This window comes from Acanthopagrus latus, chromosome 2, assembly GCF_904848185.1.
Source record: "Acanthopagrus latus isolate v.2019 chromosome 2, fAcaLat1.1, whole genome shotgun sequence".
NCBI classification, from domain to species: domain Eukaryota; kingdom Metazoa; phylum Chordata; class Actinopteri; order Spariformes; family Sparidae; genus Acanthopagrus; species Acanthopagrus latus.
Window position 1 is genome coordinate 18,719,769 of NC_051040.1, and position 21,973 is coordinate 18,741,741.

The 21,973-nt window shown below is 43.5% G+C and overlaps 2 protein-coding genes across 5 annotated transcripts in view; both read left to right on the forward strand.

The window, feature by feature from the left end:
* Positions 1 to 817, forward strand: part of bcl7bb (BAF chromatin remodeling complex subunit BCL7B b) — a 2,576-nt gene extending 1,759 nt beyond the window's left edge. The window contains exon 6 of the mRNA XM_037123228.1: positions 1 to 817. This exon is cut by the window's left edge and continues 43 nt beyond it. Within this exon, the coding sequence (XP_036979123.1) occupies positions 1 to 29 (29 nt within the window). The 3' untranslated portion in view covers positions 30 to 817.
* Positions 818 to 1,014: 197 nt separating this feature from the next.
* Positions 1,015 to 15,700, forward strand: baz1b (bromodomain adjacent to zinc finger domain, 1B). Of its 4 annotated transcripts, none has more exons than XM_037123213.1 (22): positions 1,015 to 1,823; positions 3,091 to 3,207; positions 4,064 to 4,208; positions 4,429 to 4,621; positions 4,904 to 5,025; positions 5,257 to 5,454; positions 5,541 to 5,729; positions 5,877 to 7,152; positions 7,365 to 7,538; positions 7,723 to 7,861; positions 7,968 to 8,131; positions 8,597 to 8,711; positions 8,809 to 8,907; positions 9,246 to 9,423; positions 9,542 to 9,727; positions 9,881 to 10,028; positions 10,227 to 10,397; positions 10,593 to 10,740; positions 11,387 to 11,502; positions 12,159 to 12,295; positions 12,453 to 12,559; positions 12,749 to 15,700. In XM_037123213.1, exons 1-22 carry the CDS (start codon positions 1,705 to 1,707, stop codon positions 13,452 to 13,454), a joined length of 4,947 nt encoding a protein of 1,648 aa, XP_036979108.1. In that variant the 5' UTR covers positions 1,015 to 1,704; the 3' UTR covers positions 13,455 to 15,700. The 4 variants fall into 4 exon arrangements, with proteins under 4 accessions (XP_036979108.1, XP_036979100.1, XP_036979110.1 ...); XM_037123205.1 differs by having other exon boundaries at positions 1,016 to 1,823; positions 5,847 to 7,152; positions 10,254 to 10,397; XM_037123196.1 differs by having other exon boundaries at positions 1,017 to 1,823; positions 5,847 to 7,152.
* The last annotated feature ends 6,273 nt before the right edge of the window (positions 15,701 to 21,973 follow it).

The following is a 21,973-nucleotide window of genomic DNA, read 5'->3' on the forward strand; positions in this document are numbered from 1 at the left end:
GCACAGGAGAAAATGCCGTTCTGAGATAGCTTATTTATAATCATTTTGTTAAAATGCACACAATACTTGTTCTCAGACTGACTAGCTAAGCTTTTCAAATTGTCCCAAGGTTCAGTTTCAGCAAAAAAAAGAAAAAAAAAAAGAAGAAGTACTGCAAAATCTTTGTTCAGGTCTCTAAAGTCTTGCTGTTTCTAAGTGGTTGAAATGAATGGAGAAGGGTTTTTTTTTTTTTTTCCAAACTGTTGCCAGTCACTGTCGGGCAGTGTGATTTTGGTTCACATGCTGAAGTATCTAGCTTTCTGTTCTCTGTTTTAGTATTTTCGCAGCTAAACGTTACTTTTGCATGTCTCCATATCCTGTTGCTTATTTTGGAGGTTTAAGGCCATTTTCAATAAACATATTCGATGTGTAGCTTGATGCAGATTGATGTTTAGATGTGCCATCTTGTTTTAAATAAGATGCCCTCTCTGGACCAGATCTTATTTTGGCTTATCACATGTAAGAAGAAAAAATGCTTTTTAAAAAATATTTATAATATAATTTGCCCATGTTTATAACTCAACGTTGTAAACCATAATAAATGCATCTGTCTATTTCCACTTCAGTTCACTGGTGCTGTAAGGTTTCTATTTATTTAGCATAATGTCTTGAGGCAGTTGCTCTGCTAATGAGGGCAGGTCCTATTGTTTAATCAGACCTGTCTAAAATGGAGCCCAAGCAGTGTGTTTAGAAATGAATTAGATGATTCAGAGAGTAACGGATGGATAGTCATTTTTCAACAGTTAAATTGTTTAAACATTAAAGCGTGATTTAAAAAAATCATACAGTCTTTATTGTCGTCAGCTGACCTCTAGTCTCCAATTTATATTCTGTGTGGGCGTGGTGTATGTGAAGAGGCCGTTCCGGACTGCTGACTGACAGCTACCATTAGCCAATGAGTGACTGTATCCGAACAATTCGACGAGGGCGCCTCGCTGAAGTAGCCAATGACGGTCGAGAAAGGGCGGGACGTGCACGCGACGCTGCTTGCTGCCGGGGAAACCGTGTACTGACGGCGTACGGAATTGTGCCGGTGGACTGGAAACTCCCGCCATTTCGACAAGGAATTAACCTCTTGATTGATCCAGGTTACTTTTTCGTAATACTTCTTGACGCTGTTAACTGACAACAAGAAGCGCCAACAGCGTGAACATGCTGCGAGTGCAACTGAATGAACGAAAGCAGGCCTAGTTTTCAAAGACTTGGGATTGTACAGCGCGCGCTAGACCTCCCGCTGAACTGAGCTTTGGCTGTTGCCGCGAGTTTGATTTCGGTGTGGTTTCCATCCTTTCATGTTCATCTGGAGGAGCTAAAAGTTTCCCAACTATACCGAGAGACAAGTCCAGCAAGCTGTTTTAGTTCCAGGACATTGCGTAAAACCAACATGACACCGCTACGAGAGGAGAGAAGAAGGATGCGATGAGGCGGCTGCCAAGAAGTGCACTGTTATTGTTTTGCAACGAGATAGCAATCCAGCATACTAGCTAGTCAGCTAGCTGCTACACGTTGAGTGCCGGGCCTGCCGGCGGTAACGTCAGACGTGCTAAGATATTTCGGGACACTTGGATACATGCTAAGGATATATTGTTGTATATTGTTGTACTGATCTGTCGCTAGAGGGTTGATTTTTGTACCGTTGGCACTCGTGCCATCTGTGGATTTGAAATGGCACCGCTTTTAGGCCGGAAACCGTACCCACTGGCTAAGCCGCTAGCCGAACCACCAGGCCCGGGAGAGGAGGTGTACATCATCGAGCACACCAAGGAGGCCTTCAGGAACAAAGAGTATCCTTTAACATGATGCTGAGGCTCAGGCTCGGCTTGTCGAGCCCGCCGGTGTGCTCTACATCAGGCTTTGTCTACCTGGCTAAAATGAAATTTACACAGTCACACTTACTTGACTGTTAAAATGACTAACGCACATAATTTTGACGTTTCCTGACATTTCCCGTCATTTACTGTCTCCCGCATGTACACAGTTTACACTCTGACAAGCTTGCTAGCAAGCTAATGTTCCGCTTTGCTAGCGAATGAACTCATTTTAGCTATGTGGCTTAGTCACTAAGTTAGCAATAAACTAAGATTGTGTGTGGCATATAGCGCATTATTCATGCTACATTATATATTGCGAGCTGTTAGGCTTCCTTTCACTTTCAGCGTTTATGGCCCCGCTGTCAGCTAATAATGCTAGCAGGGTTAGCTTGCACGCTGCTAACGTTAGGTATCCCATTATGTCACAAAAGCCTGTCGTCTAGCTGAAGATGTTGCTCGGCTGGTTAGCTAGCTGTTAACGTTAGCACGCAGCCCTCTTCAGAGTGTGCTAACTCTTAGCTACCGGCACATTTATGTTTTTAAATATGTCAAGAGAGGACAATAGCTGTCTGAGAGTGGTTTACTGACTCCGTTGAGCAGCTTGGGGTAAATAGTTAGGTTCTGTTGTGGCTGCTAGGCCACTTGACTCACTTTTATTGGTGTTCAAATGAAAACTAAGAACGTCAGCGGTTCCTTAACTGCGCGCAAGATCGTGACGCCAGTTATGACAGCTCAAAGTCACACCAAGTGTTAAAAGTGGGTTTTAGATCTGTTGACAGCGACCTGATATACTGTGAATTGCTGTAGATTTTAATCCCTGCAGTGACAAAGTTTTTTTTATTATTATTATTTTGACTGATACTGAATTTAACATCTGTGTCTCTCATCACTGCTCTAACAGCTAATGTCTCCCTCTACCTTTCCACACTGGCCAATCTAGAAATGTTTTTTTTTTAATTAGTGTTTTGTTTTCTTTACAGTCCTCAAAGAGGACAAAGTAAAACCTCAACTAGTCATATAAGTTGTTTACTGCCCCCACTGAACTCTCCAGCTTCCCTCACCCCCCTTGACTTGGATGGCCTTTGAACTTAAACTAATTTTGAATTACTGGCATAAGTTACACACAAGTTGTTGATAATGGACCGCGTATATCTCGCTTCTGATAAGTAAGCCGATGACCAGATGAGGAGAAACTATTTAATATGTGATTGTTGCAGTTTCCTTGACGAAACGTCCACAGAGAATACGAGGCGCGCTTGTTGAGGTATGGGGAGCGCATCTGGACTTGCAAGAGCACTGGAAGCAGCCAACTCACACACAAAGAAGCATGGGAGGAGGAACAAGAAGTCACCGAACTGTAAGTATTGCATCTGAAGTTTGTGTTCATGTTCATGAATTCATCCAACTAGTGAAATGTATATGCATATGCATATGTCCTACATATTGGCATATGCATACATAATTTCCCCAAAGGCTGTGGGGATTTTGTTTGGACTGGTATGTATGGGTATACCAGTTGATGCACAAGCCCAGTAGTATACACGGAAGAGCCATACCCTGGAAGTGAAGGTCACAAGGCATGCTGCGTTCCTGTGATTGGATAAATCCAGTGCTCCTCCTCTCATTCTATTTAGAGGGTGTGTGATTGAGTCATCCGCACTGGCCTGGTGAGAGTTGTCTTATCCTGATCTGCAAAAAATGAAGGGCATAGCATTTTTCAGAGAATATGATAGTTGAATGGATCTCTTTGAGCCCACTCATCACCAACCAGGTGTAGGTATAGTGTATGTATACAGCTCTCTGCGAGAGGAATGTTAACGTAATGACATGTGTCCCAAAGAGATGTCACATCAAAGACAGCATAGAGCATTGCTCAGCTGCCCAGAGCTCAAGTCACTGAGGATCACGAGCTGTATTTAAGCTCTGTCTAATTATATCAGCCAAGGGACTTTACTCCCCCTGCTGGTCACTCTCAGCCCTCTGATGCCATGTTATGTAATGCTCTGGTTCCAGTGATGACTGAATCACAGAAATTCAAACAATGTGAAAGACATTTTGTCATGAATAGAGAGCATCACACATCGAACACATTCAACTATGTCTGTTGTGGTGAAGATTTCTTCTTCTTCTTCTTCTTCCTCTCCTTCTTCTTCTTCTTCTTCTTCTTCTTCTTCTTCTTCTTCTTCTTCTTCTTGATCATTTTGTGTGCACAGGCTTCAGGAGGAGTATCCCCAGTGGTTTGAGAAACCAATTCTGGAGATGGTCCATCACAACACCGTGTCTTTAGACAAACTGGTTGAGATGTCCTGGGTTGAAATCCTCACAAAGTATGCTGTGGGTGAAGAGTGCGATTTCCTGGTCAGTTTGACTTCTTAAATTTTAACATTGTTGATAGAAAATGTGTCTTTGTATTTTGATGTTATGAAGACAACAGAATGGATGGTTCTTAACGTCATCTTTAGAGGACCATGGAAATAGAAACAAAATATAATACAAAGGAGTATGTCTCATGTGAATCAACATTAATGTAACACCTCTTGGTGTAACATGAGATTCTCACAAGACTGTTTCACTTCAGGTGGGAAAGGATAAAAGTTTGCAAGTGAAGGTGGTGAAGATCCACCCGCTAGAGAATCCGGAGGGTGAGACAGCGGAGAAGAAGCTCGAAGGTGCCTGTGACTCTCCATCCAGCGACAAGGAGAACGCAAGTCAGGAAAACCAGAGGAAGGAACCTCCCCCCCGAGAAGAGGAGAACAGGAGGGAGAGCCTCAGTGAGTACCAAGTCAATATGTAAACAAACAGAAGAAGCACTTTAAAGAACATAGAAAATGTCCAGTAGTGCAGATGCAACCAAACTGACTGTAGAATTACATTAGTGGGACCCATCATATAACTGCAGTACAAGTGGATGTGTTGTTTCATAAAGCAGGCCTATAGTAGCTGATTTTCATGTTTTTTCCCTTTTTTACTTTGGTTTTAATCAAAAATGTCATTATAATTTGGAAAATAAAGTCTCCCATTTCTTAACATTGTTTTGTTTGTCCTCATATCAGGTGACAGAGCACGCCGCTCACCAAGGAAACTCCCCACTGCCATGAAAGAAGAGAAGAAGAAGTGGGTGATGCCCAAATTCCTTCCTCATAAGTACGACGTGAAGCTCATAAATGAGGATAAGGTTCGTACCTGCATTAGCTGTCAGCAAAAGCGCTACTCTTCTGTATTTTTCTGTTCTTCTACTTTTTTTTTTTTTAATTAGTTGCTTTTATTAATTGATTTTTTGACATCTTTATCCATAGCGCGTCTCTTGTATTTCCATGTGTTGTTTGCAATCTTTTAATGTTGACACAGACTGCATTTTGAAACAAATTCCTTAACCATAATTGAATGAATACTGTCTGTCTCGTAGGTAATCAGTGACGTCCCTGCAGACAGTCTTTACAGAACGGAGCGCCCCCCAACCAAAGAGATCATGCGCTACTTCATTAGGCACAACGCACTGAGGCTCGGCATGGGAGAGAGTGCTCCCTGGGTGGTTGAAGATGAACTGGTGAAAAAGTTTAACCTTCCCAGCAAATTCAGTGACTTTCTTCTTGATCCTCACAAGGTAATTTACTCATTCTGTTTTTAGCATGTTGCTTGATATAAAGGTGTCTCTCATTCTTGGCTCACGCTCTTTGTGCTTGTCTACAGTTTTTAGCAGAGAATCCCTCCACAAAGCGTAAGAGCTTGACATCTCCAGAGGGTAGACCCAGCAAGAAGCTCAAGTCTCCTGACACGCCAGGAGAGGATTCAGGAAATGAGAAGGGCGAGAAGAAAAGGAAAAGAAAAAAGGACTCTTTAGGCATGCCCCTTAGTCCAACTATTTGGGGCCACATGCAGGTAGGCTGGCTTGTATGCACAGTATCATGTCTCAGCTAAGATATTACTCAGTTATTATGGGGTATTCCTTTTAAGGTCAAGGCTTTGCCTAAGGGGCTCTTCTTGTCTGTATTTCAGAAAATAACAATGAATGGCTCCCCACTCAAGGTAAAGAACTCTGGAACTCCAAAGAAAGGTGAAGGCTCGACTCCCTCCACACCAAAATCTAGCAGGAAGTCGGGGGACAAGAAAGAAGGGAAGAGAGGTAGAAAGAGTGGTGACAAGAAACTCAATGTACTTAAAGCTTCTAAAAATGATGGTAAAGCTGGTACAAAGACACCAAAGATGAAGCAGATGACTCTGCTGCATCTGGCTAAGAGCACCCCTGCTGGGAGCCCGAAAAAGAGGGCCCGTAGTACAGGCATGGGTACGCCTAAACTGGGAAAGGCACTACACCCGATGGCTCTCCACCTCCTTCGTTACTATAAGGAGAACAAGGGCAAAGAGGACAAAAAGAACTCTCTTTCCTGCCTCATCTCCAAGGCTGCAAAGACCTTGTCCCCAGATGATCGGGGCCGGCTGCCAGAGGAGCTCAAGGATCTGGTGCAGAAACGCTGGGAGCTGCTGGAGCAAAAGAAGCGATGGAAGGCCATGAGTGAAGAAGAAAGGCAGGAAGAGATGAAGAAAAAGCGTGAGGAGATCAGAGAGAAACTGCGTGAAAAGGCCAAGGAGAGGCGTGAGAAGGAGATGCTCGTACGCCGCGAACAGTCTCGCAGATACGAGGACCAGGAGATCGAAGGCAAGAACCTGCCGGCATTCAAGCTCGTTGACATGCCAGAGGGGCTGCCTAATGCCTTGTTTGGCGATGTGGCTATGGTTGTGGACTTCCTTCATTGCTACGCAGGGCTGCTGATGCCGGATGACCAGTATCCCATCACAGCAGTGGCTCTGATGGAAGCACTTTCAGGGGAACGGTCTGGCTTCCTCTACCTGAACCGAGTGCTGGTGGTGCTCCTTCAGACGCTGCTGCAGGATGAGCTGGCAGAAGGCTACAGCGAGCTTGATATGCCCTTATCCGAGATCCCCCTCACCATGCACTCTGCATCGGAGCTGGCCCGCTTGTGCTTGAGACCGTGTGACGCTCACAGTGAGGAGAGCGGCCAGGGCTCAGACGACACAGGGGGTTTTGGGGGCTTTGATGATGTGGTGACCAGCGAGTTCTTGGAGAAGCTCGAGACAATCGAGGTGTTTGAGCTGAGCCCTCAGGAGAAAGTGAATCTGCTAGTGGCCCTGTGTCACCGCATACTCATGACATACTCGGTCGAAGACCATGTTGATGCAAAGCAGCAACGGTCAGCAGAGCTGTGGAAGGAGCGCCTGGCAATGCTGAAAGAGGTCAATGACCGTAAGAAGGCTGAGAAGAAGAAGCAGAAGGAGATGGAAGGTAATGGTTGGTGGTTGCCACCAGAGTGCTCCACCATGGAGGAGATTTAATACTGATTTTAACTTTTTATTTTTAAAATTTTTTTTTTTACGTATCATCAACACAACTTTTATTCCCATGCATTTACAAGTGTTTCAGTTATGATTATAATTAGCTTATACTCAGCATGATGCCACTATGTACATTTTTGTTCTATTTTTCTGTACTCAAAGGTGAGAAAAAGAAAGAAGGCGGCTCTAAGAAGGAGAGCAAAAAAGAATTAAAGGTGGAGCCAAAGGTGGAGCCGGAGCCGGAGCCTGAGGACATGATCAGCACCGTGAAGAGCCGGCGGCTGATGTCCATGCAGGCCAAGAAGGAGAAGGAGGAGATGGACAGACAGAACAAAGGTAAGATTTGGAGTAGTTAATCTGTAAAAAATCTAAGAAGACTCGGGTTTTCTAAGTAGTTTCCAACCCCTGAGTCCTTGTTGTAAGTGACTTGGAGCACAGCCAGATATTTTATCTGTAATAACTACTACTTCTAAGCCTGAAACTTCTCACTCATATTTGTTACCATGTAATCTCCCCTCAGAGCGCATGGAGAAGGAGGCTGAAGAGGAGCGGCTACGCAGACAGAGGGCTGCAACAGAAAAGGCCTTTCAGGATGGTATCACCAAAGCCAGAAATGTCATGCGCCGGACGCCACTGGGTACAGACAGAAATCATAACAGGTCAGTGCTGCTCGCAAACAATAAACAATTACAGACAGATGAATGTACATCCTTTAAAAAATGTAAGTAAAATCTAACTGTTGTCCGCTTCACATTTTTTGTTCAGATACTGGCTTTTCTCTGACGTTGTTCCTGGTCTGTATATCGAGAAAGGATGGGTTAATGATAGTATAGACTACAACTTCACCCCTCCACCCGAAGAAAAACCAGCAGAGCCTGAGGTCGAAGAGGAAGAGGATGGTGGGTTGGCTGCAACTAATGATTCACAAGGTACAAAACTTTGAGTATTATTATTATTATTATTGCTAATGATATAACTATTATTCGCTGGAAAGAATTAGTTGCACACTGGCTTGGCAATCAATTATTAATTTTCAGTGAAAATCTTAAACTTGTTTAATGTAAGTATTTGCTGCTTTTGGTTGTCATTTATGATTGGAAATGAAGAATCTTCTGTTGTTTGGAAAAAAGAAGCGAATTGAAGACGTCACTTTGGGCTCTATGACATGTCTTTGACCAAATTATTCATTGTGAAAAATAATATGCAGTTGCAACCCTACTTAAGTATGTTTTTGTGCCAGACCTAACCATATTGTAAGCACAGCGTTGTGACAAGAGAATACATTAAAATTGAACCTGAAGAAACAGTTGCAACATGTTTAAGTACTTTTTTTTTTCCAAAAAAACAAAACAAAACAGTTGAAGGAAGTTGTTTATTTACTGTTTTTGTTGCAGGAGTCGAGAAGGACGACAGCAGCATAGATGGTGCTATAAGTGAGGGAGCCCAGCAGGGAGCAGCATTCGACATCTGTATTGAGACGACTGTTCCCAAGCAGGGACAGAACCTCTGGTAAGAGCTTTCTGTGTCCTTTTCTGTTCATCCTCTCTCATTTCTTTCTTTGCTTTTTACACAACTGTTTATTGTGATTTTTCCTGTCCGTACGCAGGTTTGTATGTGACAACCCAGCTGAGCTGGATGAACTTGTGGAAAGTCTTCATCCTCAGGGTGTCAGAGAGAGTGAACTGAAGGTGAAGATACAAAACAAGTGAGTATACTCATTATTATAAAAGATAGCTGCTTCAACAAATAGGAATCCATCCCATCCTAGTGCGCTGCTAAACAAGCCTCAGTTGTTAAATTAGCCTTTGTTGAGTTGGAACTAGCAGCAGCTGTACAGTTAGAAAGTCAGAAATAAATTGAATATAGAACTGTTAGAGCATTTAAAGAAAGTACGAACAAAGCTCGTTTTACCAAAAAAAAGCAGACAAGAACACCAATGCAGTGTCTTTCATCCACCTAGACAGTTGGGGTTTTAAACAAGTCAGCAGCAGTGATGGAGTAAATATAAAGCTGAACCCAAAGTTGTCGCTCGCATCTTTTCAGATACCAGGAAATCCTTCACTCCATCCATATGACCCGTAAGGCCAAAATGGGCCTCAGGACCTGCGACGGCTACGCTGAGCTGCTCAAGTACCTGCGCAGTGACATCCAGGAGGTGGCCTCACGACTGCAGAAGGGAGGTCTCGGTTACCTGGATGACAATGTAGACATCGAAGAGCAGGTGATCATTTCACTACATACAAAAAGGATTGTGTACACACACCTGGAATATTCATCGTTTGTTGGCATAAAAAACATAAATATGTTACTGATTTAATAGCTCTTAATTCTCTCCACAGATGAAAGACATGACAGACTTGAAAGACTTTGGCGAATGCATCATCACCATTCAGGCCTGTGTAATCAAAAAGTTCCTGCAGGGATTCATGGCCCCCAAACAGAAAAAGAAGAAAAAGCACGTAGGGGAGGAGAGCAGTAAGGCTGAAGAGGTGGATGAGGAGAAGAGACTGGCGGAAGAGGCTCGGGTAAGAGAACAGTTGTGATTAAAGACTCCATAAAGAAGCTGAGATTTGTTCATGAAACACACAGCAGATTAATATTTTAAAGCTTACCACTATTGGACTCTCTATATGTGATGCTCTGCTGATTTTAAACAAGTCTGGCCTTTTCCCTCGTAGGTAGCAACAGCGGTAGAGAAGTGGAAAACTGCTATCCGAGAGGCCCAGACGTTTTCCCGCATGCACGTCCTGCTGGGAATGTTGGACGCCTGCATAAAGTGGGACATGTCTGCCGAGAACGCTCGCTGCAAAGTCTGTCGCAGGAAAGGTAAGGACAGTCTTCAGCTGCTGTCCCACTCATTTGGTCTCAAAGTGAGGAGTTGGCTCTAGATAAAATATAGTACATAAGCAAATGAAAGAGTTACTCCTTTATTGACATGGAGAGAGATTTGTTGTAACTTGGCTTCGTCTCTGAGTGCAACAACCAGTCTTTTACTTTGAGCTGTGCTGGATGTTTGAATTGCAGTTTGGTGGTCTCCTGCTCCTTCTCTAGTGCTCAGGCAGAAACCGTCTGTGCTGAAACTGATGGAGTCTAAGCCCAGATCCAAACAGGGCAACAGCAGCCAGCTCAGAGCAGAACAGACTAGAACTGTCAGGCAGGTCTACGTAAAGAGTCAGCGTCCCTGCAGGCTAACAGGTGAACCTGTAGTGATAAGATGATGACATGAACTGAAACAAAAGGGAAATGTTGAAGAAGCTTTTAGGCCTTAACAAGGAGTGATGACCAGAAAAATAAAACAGGAAGGATAAAAATGAGGGATAAATTTTAGGTGAAATGAGGAAAAATATTGAAACACGGCTCAGTTTTATGATTAATACTGATCTCTTCCAGGCGACGATGAGAAACTCATCCTTTGTGATGAGTGCAACAAGGCCTTCCACCTGTTCTGTCTGCGACCGGCACTGTACCGCATTCCTGTCGGAGAGTGGCGGTGCCCGGCCTGCCAGCCCACTGTGGCCAGACGTGGCTCCCGCTCAAGGTAACTGTCTGCTTTACTCATTCCGGTTTGTCTCGGCCCTATATTATCCATATGAACTGTTCTGCTATGTCATGGCTAATGAGTAATTCCCCGTTGGCTGCATCCCTAAGAAAAATTATGTTTTTACTAAATTGTTGTTACTATAACAGATGTTATCACAGAAATGGCTGCTTTACATGCCATTTTTAGATTATCATTCACAGTAACAATCTGTATACACATATCTAGAAAGGTTTCACCCGTAACAATTTTAACAAATTAAACTCCTGCTGTCATGGCAGCCACTACTTACAAATACATAGATCTAGTAAAAAATATCTGTAGACATGCATGTTAAATTTGCAGGTTTCTGATGTACAGGTGACTTTTCCACTGACATCATTCTTAAAGCTGCAGTTGTGCTCAAGAGATGACTGTACTTAGTCCCCTTCACTGCGAAAAATGTACATTGAGGGGAAAATAGAATTTTAGTGTTAGTGAGATTCTGATATATTATTTGACACATATATTAACCTAATGTTTGTGTGATTATTTTCCCCAATTCAACAAAACTTTTGCAGTAAACTTTCCACTTCTCCGGCTACAGACAATATTCCATCTTCATCATTCGTGTCAAGATCTTTGATAGCTAAACTCTCTGTTGCAGAAACTACAACCAGGACACAGATGAAGAAGAGGACGAGGACGAGTCTGAAGAGGAGGACTCTGAGGAGGATGAAGAGGATGAGGAAGAGAATGACTACAAAGCCATGGGGCACAGCTGTGAGTATCTGCGAGAGAAAATTAAGTCCAGGTTTCACCAGATTGTCTGAGTGTGTGAGTTTCTCTGCTCCATCCAGGATGTCTTTAACATTTTTGTAAAATGCGAAACAGAATCAGAAGTGACATTCTTGGGCACCTGAGTTGGTTTTGGGAAAATTGGGGATCTTTTACGACGAAGGCTGGGAATGAGAGGAATGCTGACGGGGAATTTCAGTCCCTGTCCTCTCCCTGTCTCTATTGTCTGTGTGTTGTCATGTAGCACAGCTCAGGTCTGGACCTTTGCTTTGAAGCCCTGTCTCACTCTGGCTTCACTCAGAGTATGTGGCAGGATGATCCCCTCTGTCGCCTCAAGCCTGCACCGCAACCATTAAGAAAGTTTATGCATCGATGGTGGATAGCAATGCCCCTAAGAACACATTAATGGGTGTGCAGCACAACATTAACTGCTCTCAACAGTCAGTCAACACATTTTGGCAGAGTGCACTGATCAGCAATGATTGATTAAGCGTCACTTTTCAAACAAAAAAAATTGCTACTATCATTATTAAAATTGACAGTAAATTTTGGTGACACGTGTAAATGTCTACAATTTTCCTGTTCCAACGGGGGTCACTTCTTCTTGTTGTCCTGATGACCTCTCTGTTATTTCTACACAGTGAGACCAAGGAAGAAAAACAAGCAGTCCTCATCTCGACAGAAAAACTCCAAAAGTAAATCCAAGAAACAGTCTTCTAGTAGTCAGAGCAGCAAACAGAAGACTGGCCCCAACAGCCCCGCAGACATCGATGAATTGGTAAGAAAACAACCAGCAAACTCACGATTTAGTAAAATAGATCTTGATACCCCTCAAAAAATAGACTACACTTGTGGCAGGCATTGATGTATGCTTAATAAAGTTACTAATTTGTGTCTGCAGAATAAAATCAGTTTTTATATTATTGTTCATGCAGGTGCGACAGAGTTCCCAGTCTGGAGTGCGCAGACAGGCGCTGGAGCTGGAGAGGTGTGAGGAGATCCTCAAGAAACTGACCAAATTCCGATACAGCTGGCCCTTCAGGTGAGCAAAGAACATAATCTGTTGGGTTATTAATGACTGGAGCAGCTGTATAAAATGACTGTATAAAATGTTTACCTCAACTGTAAGGTGAATTTTGAATTAATGATACAGTTGTAGGTCTCATTGACTAAAACCATGAAATATTTTCTGCTCTACACCAAACATCTCTTCCCTCATGCTTCTCTTCAGGGAGCCTGTGTCCCCGGAGGAGGCTGAAGATTACCTGGACATCATCTCCCAGCCAATGGATTTCCAGACGATGCTGGGGAAGTTCAGTCAGGCTTCGTATCGTCACGCCCAGGACTTCCTGGAAGACATGAAACTGGTCTTCTCCAACGCAGAGGAGTACAACCAGCAGGGCAGCACCGTGCTCTCCTGCATGGTCAAGACGGAGCAGTCGTTCACTGAGCTGCTCCAGAAGCTTCTGCCCGGCCTCAGCTACCTCCGCCGGCGGTCGCGCAAACGCGTCAGCCAGACCCCCGCTACATCCGAGGAGGAGGAGGAAGAAGAGGAAGAGGAGGAGGATGATGATGATGAAGAGCAGGAAGAGGAACTGAAGAAGAAGATGCAGAATGGCAAATCGAACAGGAAGAAGGCCAGTAACAGTCGGGGAAGGAGGGACGAGGAGAGCGAGAGTGAGGAGGAGGATGACGAAAATCAGGAAGAGGAGGAGGAGGAGGATGACGACGATGATGACGATGATGATGGCAGGAGGAGGAGTAAGCGGACCTCTGCCACCTCAGGCAAGAAGGATTACAGGGAGCAGGATAGCGACGGCGAGCGGGACACACGGAGGACTCGTCAGCGGCGTAGGCGGGACAACGCCGCGGAGGCAAGCAGCGACGAGGAGCGGTCCAGCCAGCAGCGACATTCCAAGAGACAGAAGCGCTCGTGAAGTTCAGGGTGATTTTTGTTTCTCCTTTTTTTTTTTTTGTGGTATCTCTTTGCTTTAAAATTTCTTTCTTGCTCTTCTAAAAAAAACGATCAAGAGCGCTCCTCCTCCTCCTACAACCAGCGGGGGACTTAAACCTCAGAAGGACTTTTTTGTGTTATTAAAATTTTTGTTCATATTTTGAAAAAAGAAAACTGATTTATATTTGTAACATGTTTGATATTGGTGATGCTTTTTATTTTTTTCCAAACCAAGAAAAAACAAGACATTTGAGATAATGAAGAGGTCCTTGTAGCTCTTAAGACTTTCAGTTTTTTCAGTTCCAAAGTTGACAACCTGACAAATGTTGTCCTATGAACTGCTGGGTTTTTTTTTGTTTTTTTTTTTAAACATTTGCGCTCCCCAAACACCAGTTCAGTGTAATCAGAGGTCTGTCGTCACACGTAGTCCAGCCATCACGTTGCTGGGGGTGTTTTTTCAGGATTAGTAAATCCAGCTGTAATACCTTTGTCCCATTCACATCTCTGTCACAAGCCATTGTGGTCTCATTGACATAAAGTACTTCTTGTTGAGGAGATGCTGTCCATGTAGCTAGGAATCCCCTTCTTTGCTTAAAAAACTGTGCTGTTCACCTGTAAATCTCTCTTTACGAAGCATCTTGACACCAAGATTATCTTTGGTCAAATGCAAGTCTATAGATAAACATGATAGGATTTTACTAGTTGTAGTATTATTTTTGCGTGTGTTTTTCCAGCCCAGGCTCAGATTTATTGTCTGGGTTGAGACTGCAGATCACACATGTAGTCTCCTCACTTCAGTGCAAAAACACAACTTTCACCTCAGCTCTTGGTGCCAAGGTGTTTTCAAAACCAGCGGCCCGACCTGGCGTCTTGTTCTTGGCGGCGTAGAGCTGAGCAGCCTTTCCTCCTCCTGTAGTGCCCTGCCACTTTAAAAGAACCGGTACCTCAATGCTCCGTCAGTTTGCACACCTCCGCCTGTGTAAAGTGCACCTAATATGCCAGCAGCTGCAGGACCATACTTTATGAAATTATGCGCATAAACATTTGTAAACAGTGTTTAAAAACAACAAATGTGACGTTTGTTAAGAAAAAAATGGGCATTTTTGAATATTTGATATTTTTTGCACATTTTATTTGGTATTGTAAATGATAACTTGTTCGGTCGATCTTAATCAAATCCAATAAATTGCAAAGGTTTAAAACCAGGGCTCTCCTAGTTGATGCAGAGAACATGTCAGAGTCAGTTTTACCGTTGTTTTTTTTTCGTTTTTTTTTGTGTCACAGCAGTTTTAGTAGAATCAATGACGCACACGGCTCCTCAGAGGCTTGAGAAGATCTCCCTGCTTGTCCTGGTTCAGTCACCAGGTGGTGCTCTACTTCTGTGCTCTGAATACTTTTGCCCTGGCGCTGTTCGCTGGTCTGGTGCAACACCTGACTCCCGACAGAGGGAAGCGTCACAGTGCTGAAGGGTTTTTGGCTCTTTAACTTGCTTTTATAATAACTTCTGCACACTGCGCATGAAAACTGCTGCAGCTAATTGATTAAATCATCACACACCCACTAAATGAAAACCTCCTTGACTGTGCAGAAGCTCCTGCTGTTTGTGGCGAGGTTGCCAGCAACGTGTATGTATATGTGTGTATATATATATACAGTATATATACTGATGAGGCAGTGGTTGGTTTCCCCTCTTCTGTCTGTATTGTGCTGTGCTGTTCTCCTGTGTTTCTCTAGTGCTGTTATCATCGAGACTTTACTGATTTCATTTGACCACTTATTTGTTTCCCCCCTCTAATATCTGTTTGAATTTGGCTTTGACATGATCAACGTTTGTTAAAAATCACAGTTAGAAAAAGGAAAAACAAACACAAATTTGATCACCGCCCTCGAGTTGAGACCTGACTGTAAATGCTTTTTTTGTTCTCGGAGGAACTGCAAAAGTCTTTTACACTTTCTTTTTTTTATATATATATTTATAGTCTCTAAAGCAGGGTTTGGGCAGGTGTAGAGGATTCACATGTAAAGAATTTCCAATAAAGGCCATGGACGAAGACCGTAGTTCTCCCTGTTTTATTTGTGTTGAGCTGATGAGCATCCCCGGGTTGGACGGACACACATCACTGCCATCTGTAAACCTTTGTGAAGAGACAATAAACGGGGAGGAAAACGGGTTAGCCGTGACCGCCGACTGATGTCTAACTTTACTTTTTAATAAAATATCAAACAGTTTTCTTACTCTGGTGTGGACCCTTTTCTCACAAACATCTGCATCTTCTAATAGAAGCCAGGCTCGCTGCAAAATGAGGCGTGCTGAAGCCAAAACTGACATTGCAGAACATAAATAGCGTCATTATTCACAGAGAAGGATGAGCAAGCACGACTGAAACTGTTCCATGAAAACACTTCAGTGGAAAAGGTGAAGCTGACAGTGGTTTGATCTTAATTGCGCAAGTCGGGCTCTGTCTGCTGGTTGAAATCCAGTTGATGCCGAAGTGTAAGATCCAATGGGAAAGAAAATCTGAGGACCTAAAGAATGCTTAGACACAGGAAACATGAAATATTTACACGAGGCTGTTGATAATGTCGAGGCCGCCCCTGGATGTGGCTTCTGGACCAAAATAATAACTTTGTTGAACTCAGAGCCAGAGTGAGGATTGTTTCCGTGATGTATTGAGCCGAGGAGAGTGCAAGGAGGACAGTAAGATCTTATGAAATATCTCCTGAGGTGCTGACAGCCTCTGAGCCATCTGTAACTTGGAAACAGGTGTAGAGCCTAAGATGGATCCGAGTAAAGGTCAGGGATGTGGAAAGTCAGTGGAAACGTAGCACTTGATTAGTGGAGCAGCTGCATTCAAGCCTAAAAGGATGTTTAGCTTGTGATTTATAGTCCTTCTCATTATTTATGAGGGTTATTATATAAAATAGAGGGGATGGTGGTGTGTTGTATTTGAGCCAGAGAAGAAGAAAGAGGATGCAAGTCTGTGATTTTGACCCACAAGAAGAAATGGCAGATTCAGGACGTTATGAGTCACGAGCCCTGAGGTGTCACAGCCTTTTCCCTGCTTTTTTCTGGGACTACACGGTGACTGAATCGATGCGACAGCGAGTTCTGGTGGCAGACTGGTTGGGGAGATGGTGCCAAAACCAACTGCCGCACACCAAAATGAACTCCTGAGCGAACTTGTGATGAACCCTGAGACGTGCATCGCTTGGCTCTTAGGAGGCTTAGGGTCTTTTAAGAATTTGTTGTAAACCCCAGATAAAACACAATTCAGTCTTGATATATTAACTTTAAGATGTTGACTGGATCTAATTCTCCAAACTCGGGACTTGAAGTATTGTTCAGTCCGCGCACGGTGCGTCCTACGCAGTGAAACATAGTTGAGACATGCATTAATCACCGTACTTTTACTCCCTGATGAGGCAGAAGAAATCAGTGACTGTACATGCTACACAAAGGCGCTCCTGAGTTTCTACAGCAAGCAGGACGAAGAGGTTTGGAACCAGTTAAAACACAGTAACATAACGTAACATAATCATCCTTTCTAATGATGAGTTATATATTTGATTGATTCATTTCTGGTCTCCCAGAGGATGAACCCATCCAGCTTTGGGGATCACCTGACCTTTAGACCAATGAGGTTCACCTTTGTGGTTTTTGGCTTGCAATGACATTCTGCACAGTCACACCTCCCTTAGGAGGAATTGTAATGATTTTTTGGGGTAAAACCCTCAACTTGTCTAATAGTTTGGTTAATATGACCAAATCACCTGCAGAGGTAATGACATTCTCATCAGCCTAATCTGCTTTTAGTGCTAATAAGCATGTTAGCATGCTAATACCCTAAACTCAGATGGTTAGCCCATTTCCATGAAAAAGCACGTAATTGTCATCATTGTGAGTATATTAGCATCTCGGCATTGTCACTTTGACCAAATTGGCATGTGAGAATTTTTATAAGAACATCTCTTTTATTGCCACAAACATGGCTGGAAGTTGTCTCCTTCAGTCTCAGTCTCCTTCAAAAATATGCAGTTTCACATTTACAAATGTTGAAACACAGTCTCAAACTGCGGTCACTGGCTTGGCAGCCTTCTCACCTTTAACTTAATCGGCTCTTCCACCTCCTGTAGAACTGTCTGGTCATGAATGTTGATTTGATATGAAAATTTCAATATGGTACATAACTTATCACATGTGCAAATGTAAACATACCAGTGGTTTTCAGCTAACTGCCAAGAGTTTATCCTAACGACTGTGATGAAAAAGTCAAAGCAAAATCACTGTGTGTGTTTTAAACTCCTCGTGGTAGCAGGTGAGTGTGTGTTGATGAAACAAGCTGCTGAGCATCACAAAGTCAGTTCAGCATACCTGCCAGTGATTTAACGTGTCAGCATGCATTTGACTGAATTATCTAGAAACATTTATTTATGTTGCCTCTGCTATTACATCACTGAGTCTGACCTGGCAGGTTACAGCAGGACTAGCAGAAGCAGGTGCTCCTGGTCTCTCAACAAGCAAACACTGGCCTTGCGCTGAATAATCTTTGACCCCTGTGCAAACTGACAGCAGCAGTGTATGACCGAGCCATCCACGCAGAGCGTGTAGCAACCCACCCAGCAAATATTTACCTCAGGTCCAAGTCGGTGCAGAGGGCATCTGGCAAGGAGCGAGCAAGTTTGTTTCTCACTCTCATTCTACCAGACATGATGTGCGAAACACTGTCCCACTCCTCTTTAGTTCTCTTGAAATTTGTAATTAATTGATTAAATAGAATCAACTGCCGCAGTAACATCTCTGGTGTCTTTATAGAGACTGTGTAGCTGTAACAGATTCTCTGTCAGATCATGAGAGTTGTCGTCATTGTTGAACAATCACCACAAAGATCTGAGTGACATGAGGCAGAAATGTTCACGGACAGGGTAACAGTTCAAACTTTTATTCAAACTGCCTTTAGTTCCATTCGCTGACTTCCTTCCTCACACTCCCATGTATCTTCTGATTTTCTAGATCTAGCACGTTTTACATCTTACCGTCGAAAACATGACTGCGAACATTGTGATGTGGTCTCCTTCAAAACTATCCAGTGGATATTTGATATATTGAAGTACAAGCAGTGGATCACGAACATGAGGGATCAATCAACAGTTTGAAAGAAAATGAAACATGAAACAGCTGAGGCCCTTCCAGGAGTAAAACAGGTCTTCGCGGTCACCTGATGAGGGAATATACTTTTTAAAAAATGGCGTTCGTCAATCCAGTGGAGTTCAGACCTGCAGAGTTTATATGGCAGCTGCTCTGTAGGCTTGTGGCGTCTCCACACCTTCCCGAGACACCCACTGTCACCCTGAGATGACTCTGGAGATCAAATTGTTAGAAATATCTTCCTCCATGTGGAGCAGGTCTCCAGCCTGAGGTGACGTTACGCTGAGACCTGCCTGCTGCATATATTTTTTTGACACCTGTCCCACAGGTGCCGCGACACGGCGAGCCGAGCTCTCTCCTGCTGGAGCCGGTGTCGCGGTGCATGAAGGAGAGTTCTGAGCTGTGAGCGTAAACTGGATTTGTGTCACATCACGGCACACTTCAGAAGGAGCTCGGTCAATAGCCTATCACGCTGGCAGCTGCGGGAAGGCACACAGAGAAAATGAGGACAAGGAAAAATCCTGACACGCTGCCAGAACAGACAGAAAGAGAAGTAACACAATCATTCACAGAGCGCGAACGTGACCTGGTAATTGAGCGCCAAAACCAACGCATATGACCGCAGCGGCGGCGACATGCCCTCAATCTTTCTCTCTTCCTTCTCCTTTAACTGCGAGTACAAATGATTATTAATGCATTATTCACAAAAAACAGAGCCTTCTCCCCCAATTTTCTCCACTCATGCGCTTCCTCTTCCTTTGATGATATAACCAAAGTAAGAGGGGAGGAAAGCGAGGGAGTGCAGAAACAGAGGAGTTCAGAGGATGGCTTTCCTCTCGGGAACACAGAGCTCTGATCCCAAAGGGGGACCTTGCACTCTTCTGAAACACACGGAGTCTTCCCGTAGACCGGGCTCCAAACAGCAGTTTGAACACATCAGTCATAGATCCCCTCTGCCATCACTGCTACCACACACATCAGTGCTAAGACAACACTCTTGGCCTGCCTACTGCGGCTGGCATCTCATCAAACATGGTAAATGTAGGGTATTCCTTACATGCTGCCTCCCGCCTTACCAATAATATTTTCATTTCCAGATTTACATGGAGGCACAAATGTGAGAAATGTTAAAGGCAATCTGAAAAAGGGACCGGAGAGAATAACCTCAGAATCACCCGGGGATGTCTTTGAACTCGCGGATGCAGATATGGCAGCGGCAACAATTGGATGAGCGCGCCGCGCAGAAGATGAAAGGCAGTCAAACTTGTTGTCGTAATAAGTGGGCTGAGGCCTTTCATGATTCATACTAAGGCTTCATCTTACTGTTCAGTCAAGCCAGTGATCCCAAATGTTGAATAGGCTTATGTGTATCTGGGTTCTCTGTAAAGCTTTGCAGTGGATGATAGAGAGCCAATTAACTTCCTCCCACTGTTCTGAGTGGGCACATAGACTGATTTTCAAAAGACAAAAATGCCCAAATTATGATGAGTTCTCTCGCAACGCGTACACCTGACACGAAGCGCTACCCCTTGATTCAGTTTTACCACTGACTCCACCAAAAGCTTTTCCTTTAATGTTTTCTGTTTTGTCAAAATACACTTACTCTTTTGAGAGAATTGATACCACTCTCATATCTGTGTGTTAAATACGAAGCTTCAGCCAGGAGGAGGTTAGCATAGCTTAGCATAATTACTGGAAAACAGAGGGCCACAGCTCGCTTAGCTCTGTTACTAGCTTACACCTTGCCCTGTAAAACCTGTACATGTCAAGTTTACATGTTTTTGTGTGAATTTAACAAATAAAATATAACACATTCCTCATGAGCTTTATGGGAGTTGGTCCACAAGTTTTGTTACCTTCATCCAGGCTAGCTAGTTCCCCCTGTTAACCTTTATTCTGCTAAACTAAGTTTGCTAAGCTCTGTCCAAACATACAAATATGACAATATTTGTATTTTTATAGATTATGTGTCCCTTCGGTTTCCTAAATATTACTACCCATATACTGTACATTATCAGTTGTCAGCGTTGTAAACAGTGGGGGTCTTCAGGTGTGGTGATTTTGCCTGTGTCAGCGTAGCAATACTGGTATTATCATAATGCCGTTTATCTGATGGAGATAGAAAAGCAGGGATGCTTGCAGATCTTTCTCAACTTTGCACAATAAATCAATCAAGTCATCCAGTGAAAGAGAACAGTGTTTCATTACCCGGCCACTAGCGATGCTTTACCTGTTTGAAGGGGCCATGTAGCAAAACTGAGAGGCGGGACTAAGCAGTGAGGGCAACAGGTGTCTTAAGATTGGACCATAACGTTGTAATTAGGAAACATTCGAGGTTGGCGGACTTTGTTAGCTTTGGACAGAGCCAGGCTAGGCTAATGAGCTGCAGGCGTTAGCTTAATATTTCATCTCAATCTTCCGATCGAGCTCTCTGCAAGAAAATGAACTTTAAAGATTTCAAACTTTTGCTTTACAATCATATTCCGTGTCTCTGAAAAGGAGTTTTTTTTTTTTTTTTTTTAAAGTGGAGCTGGCAAACGTCTCAATCTCTCATTCCTCGCTGCAAAGAAGTCAAAAATCGGAATCTAATAATAGGAGTAAATAATTCCTTATGCCCCATATCTTGTTTCCTGAAAGCATCTCTTCTTTGTTTGTTTGTGTGTAAATTAAGATGATCACAGCACACTGATCCTGGATCAGATTGTTTATTTCATATCTCTCTCTATGTATTTTTTTAACTTTTTTCTCTCCAAATCAGATCCATCCACAGTTACATGATTACCTTGCTTCTGTCACGGCTCATGTTTCTCTGGAGTGTGCATATGCCCAGTCAGGGGGATGTCAGCAATAAATAGATTAAAGTGTGTAATGGCCCAATAACCACCGCTGCCCTGCCCCACCATGCACGGGTGATTCATTTAAAAAAAAGAAGAAGAAGAAAAAAACAAGGAGGCTGCAGCTGTTGGGGGCTGACTTAAGTTCATATTCAAGGTTTAGTAAGAAACTGGAGGTGAGTGTGTGTGTGTGTGTGTGTGTGTGTGTGTGTGTGTGTGTGTGTGTGTGTGTGTGTGTGTTTGTATACAGCAAATGATGCAGAGCAGAGAAGGGGAAAGAGAAAGAAAAGACAGAGCAGCTTATATATAAATATCTATTCAAAGGTAGGGATCAGTGTAAATGTGTCTGTACAAACCTGAGTGCACTTTATGTGTGTGTGTGTGTGTGTGTGTGTGTGTGTGTGTGTGTGTGTGTGTGTGTGTGTGTGTGTGTGTGTGTGCCATGGTGTGCATGTGTCTTAATAGGAAGCAGTCACAGAGCTGCTGACGGCTCCATAAAGGAGCCTTTGAATGGCTTGGCTC

Bases quoted from the DNA above. Each gene is read 5' to 3' on its own strand.
- baz1b (XM_037123196.1), top strand. From the start codon at position 1,705: ATGGCACCGCTTTTAGGCCGGAAACCGTACCCACTGGCTAAGCCGCTA. The intron at 3,208-4,063 runs GTAAGTATTGCA...TTGTGTGCACAG, and splicing joins GAACAAGAAGTCACCGAACT to GCTTCAGGAGGAGTATCCCC. The intron at 9,728-9,880 runs GTAAGAGAACAG...TTTCCCTCGTAG, and splicing joins GACTGGCGGAAGAGGCTCGG to GTAGCAACAGCGGTAGAGAA.